The sequence below is a fragment of the Globicephala melas genome, chromosome X, assembly GCF_963455315.2.
Source record: "Globicephala melas chromosome X, mGloMel1.2, whole genome shotgun sequence".
Lineage (NCBI taxonomy): Eukaryota > Metazoa > Chordata > Mammalia > Artiodactyla > Delphinidae > Globicephala > Globicephala melas.
Window position 1 is genome coordinate 5,083,722 of NC_083335.1, and position 3,823 is coordinate 5,087,544.

Genomic DNA, 3,823 nt, shown 5'->3' on the forward strand with positions numbered 1-3,823 from the left:
TCAGTGATAGAAAGCAAATTATGGACACGGTGAACAAAGCCACGCGCTTCTTTCAAAAGAGCAAGGAAACCGAGCAAGTCCTAGAACGATGAATCACGGAAACATAGAAAGAACGCTGATCCCCAATATGAGGAATGAAAGAGGGCCAACGTTACGGATCAGATGTACATTAACAAAGAGGATATAGGGGAATATTATGGGACATTATGGAAATGTTTATGCTAACAAATTGGAAGACTTGAAAAATTCCTTGGGAAAAAGGCAGCTTCCTAAAACTGAGGCCAGAAATGTAGAAAAGGTGACGAGCCTTCTATCTGTCTTTTTTAAAAAAATTATTTTATTTTACTTTATTATTGTTTCTTGAGTCGTACGCAACAAGTGCTCTTTTGTTATTATTTTTAAATTTTATTTTTACTTTTGGCTGCGTTGGGTCTTTGTTGCTGCGCGCGGGCTTTCTCTAGGTGCAGCGAGCGGGGGCTACTCTTCGTTGCGGTGCGCAGGCCTCTCATTACGGTGGCTTCTCTTGTTGCAGAGCACGGGCTCCAGGCATGTGGGCTTCAGTAGTTGTGTCACGTGGACTCAGTAGTTGTGGCTCGTGGGCTCTAGAGCGCTGGGGTCAGTGGTTGTGGCGCGTGGGGTTAGTTGCTCCGCGGCTTGTGGGATCTTCCCGGACCGGGGATCGAACCTGTGTCCCCTGCACTGGCAGGTGGATTCTTAACCACTGAGCCACCAGGGAAGTCCCTAGCCTTCTATCTTGTAAATAAATGTAATTTATAAAAAAAGTTTCCTAAAGTCAAACAAACCAAACAGGGCAGGGAGGTGCTCCAGGCTGCTGCTGTGAGGGGCACTAGGGTGGGCTGTGTGGCACAAACATGATTCTCTCCTCTTTGCACCCACAGGCCGATTCCCACACTTCAACAGCCTGTGCACACCTGTTTGATCGCTTCCCCCCACCCTCAGGTCCTCGAAGATGGCGATGGCTCTGGCGGTATTGCGGGACTGGTGCAGGTCGATGGGCGTGAATGCTCAGCGATCTCTGCTCATCCTGGGAATCCCAGATGACTGCAAAGACCAGGAATTCCAGGAGGTTGTGCAGGCTGCCCTGCGTTCCCTGGGCAGGTACCGAGTGCTGGGCAAGGTCTACAGAAAGGAGCTGGGGTCGAGTGTTGCCCTGGTCGAGTTTGCTGAGTGTTTAAATCGAAGCTTGCTCCCCCGCCAAATACCAGGCAAGGGAGGGCCCTGGACTGTGGTCTGCCTGCCCCAGGCCCCTGATGCTGATTCACAGGATAGACCCAATTGCCCTGCGCAGCCCCAGGGACAAGCAGTGGTTGGCAGGGCGGGTGAGGCAGGAACTGCAGGTCACTCAGGAACTGCAGGGGAGGAGGAAGCTGCAGGGGAGGCGGGAGTCGCAGGTATGGAGGGAGACACAGGTGAGGAGGAAGCCTTAGGTGAGGAGGGAGCTGAAGGGGAGGAGGGAGCTGCAGGTGAGGAGGGAGCTGAAGGTGAGGCGGGAGCTGCAGGTGAGGAGGGAGCTGAAGGTGAGGAGGGAGCTGAAGGTGAGGCGGGAGCTTCAGGTGAGGAGGGAGCTGAAGGTGAGGAGGGAGCTGCAGGTGAGGAGGGAGGTGCAGGTGAGAAGGGAGCTGCAGGTGAGGAGGGAGATGAAGGTGAGGAGGGAGCTGCAGGTGAGAAGGGAGCTGCAGGCGAGGAGGGAGCTGAAGGTGAGGAGGGAGCTGCAGGTGAGGAGGGAGCCTCAGGTGAGGCAGGAGCCGCAGGTGAGGAGGGAGCCTCAGATGAGGCGGGAGCTGCAGGCGAGGAAGGAGCTGCAGGTGAAGCAGGAGATGAAGGTGAAGCAGGAGCTGAGTCAGATGAGGAAGGAGCTGCAAGTGCGGAAGGAACTGAGGGTGAAGCAGGAGCTGAGGGTCAAGCAGGAGCTGAAGGTGAAGCAGGAGCTGAGTCAGATGAGGAAGGAGCTGCAGGTGACGACGGAACCTCAGGTGAGGCAGGAGCTGCAGGTGAGGCAGGAGCTGCAGGTGAGGAAGGAGCTGCAGGTGAAGCAGGAGATGAAGGTGAAGCAGGAGCTGAGTCAGATGAGGAAGGAGCTGCAGGTGAGGAGGGAGCTGAAGGTGAGGAGGGAGCTGAAGGTGAGGAGGGAGCTGCAGGTGAGGAGGGAGCTGCAGGTGCGGAAGGAGCTGAGGGTGAAGCAGGAGCTGAGGGTCAAGCAGGAGCTGAAGGTCAAGCAGGAGCTGAGTCAGATGAGGAAGGAGCTGCAGGTTACAGAAATGTTGCAGGCGTGGCAGGACTTCTGAGTATGGCAGGACCCACGGGCGGGGCAACGGCTGCGCCTGAGGAAGCAGTTGTGACAGCGGCAGGCGCCATGGGTGAGGCAGGGCCCGGGACCCAGCAGTGGAGGCAGGCCTCGCAGCCCGTGCTGGACAGCATGGGCTACCAGGAGCTGGGAACCTTCTCTGGGATGGAAGAGCCGGGCCACGGGGAAGGGTCCTCTGAGAGCTGGCTGGAGCAGGCCAGCCACACGCTGCACCTGTGGCGCCACGTGTCTGAGAGGGAGAGGAGGAGGAGGCTGGTGGAGAGCTTGCGCGGCCCCGCGCTGGACCTCCTGCGCGGCCTCCTGGCGGAAGATCCCGAGCTGGCTGCCCAGGACTGCCTGGCCGCGCTGGTGCAGGTGTTTGGGAACAAGGACCCCCGGGGGAGTGCTCGGCTGAAGTTCGTGACCTGTGCCCAGCGACCCCAGGAGACTCTCTCTGCGTACGTGATGCGCCTGGAAGGCCTGCTGCAGTCGGCCCTGGAGAAGGGGGCCATCCACCCGGCCATGGCGGACCAGGCGCGCGCCCGGCAGGTGCTGATGCGGGCCCGGCTGAACGACACGCTCCGGGACACGCTGAGGAGGAGGCGGCTGATGAGGAGGCCTCCCGGCTTTGCGGAGATGCTGCGGCTCATCCAGAAGACCGAGGCCTGGGACGCCGACCCGGCTAGCAGGGAGCACTTCCCAGGGCAGGAAGAGGCCCGTGTGGACGTTGGAGTCCTGGCAGCAGCCGCCCAGGCCGCCCCGGCCCATGAGGCCATCACCGCAGGCACCACTGCACATGGCATCAAGGCCTCCCCGGCCGGTGAAGATAGCACCGCCCAGGCCGCCCGTTCCAAGGAAGGGCGCGCCGAGGACCACCCGGCACGTGAGGAGGCCAGTGCGGCAGTTGCCGGCACTGCCCAGGCTGGCGAGGCGGCCCCTGAAGACCATGGTGCCACCAGGGCAGCCCCTGAAGACCATGGTGCCGCCAGGGCAGCCCCTGGCCCTGGGGAGACCAGCAAGGCGTCCACGGCCACTCAGGAAGATGGAAGTGCTGCCGCCCCTGCGGGCCTAGGTCAGGCAGGACCCTCAGATGCCCCCGGGGTCCCCATGCCTGGCCGGATGGGCAGTGCTTCCCCGGTGGCCCCAGGAGGTCCTGGCTGGGAGCCAGAGGGCCTCGCCCAGGCAGGAGGCCAGGAGGCCGAGGAGGGGCTCAAGCCCATCCCAGAAGAGCCGGGAAATGAGGACGGGGCTGCAGAGATGAGCCCCCCGGGGTCCACCTCGGGCCAGTAGGCTCAGCAGGCCCCAGGGCCCCCACGCTTGGAGGCAGGGGGAGGCCAGGCCTGGCAGCCTACTGGCCCCATATTAGGGGCCACTCCAGGTGCCTGGGCCTCCCTCCTGAGAGGGGACCCCTATTCATCATCCCCTGGGGCAGGTTGCTCCCTGTACTGGCAAGCCCAAATGTGTCCCTGTAGGCCCCAGAGGGACCCAGGTGTCAAGGAACCCCCCAGCCCCCGCTCC

General features: G+C 61.2%; 1 protein-coding gene across 1 annotated transcript; it reads left to right on the forward strand.

The window, feature by feature from the left end:
- The first annotated feature begins 970 nt into the window (after positions 1-970).
- Positions 971-3,595, forward strand: LOC132594428 (paraneoplastic antigen Ma6E-like). The gene is made up of 3 exons (XM_060291835.1): positions 971-1,520; positions 1,665-1,901; positions 2,106-3,595. Exons 1-3 carry the CDS (start codon positions 971-973, stop codon positions 3,593-3,595), a joined length of 2,277 nt encoding a protein of 758 aa, XP_060147818.1.
- The last annotated feature ends 228 nt before the right edge of the window (positions 3,596-3,823 follow it).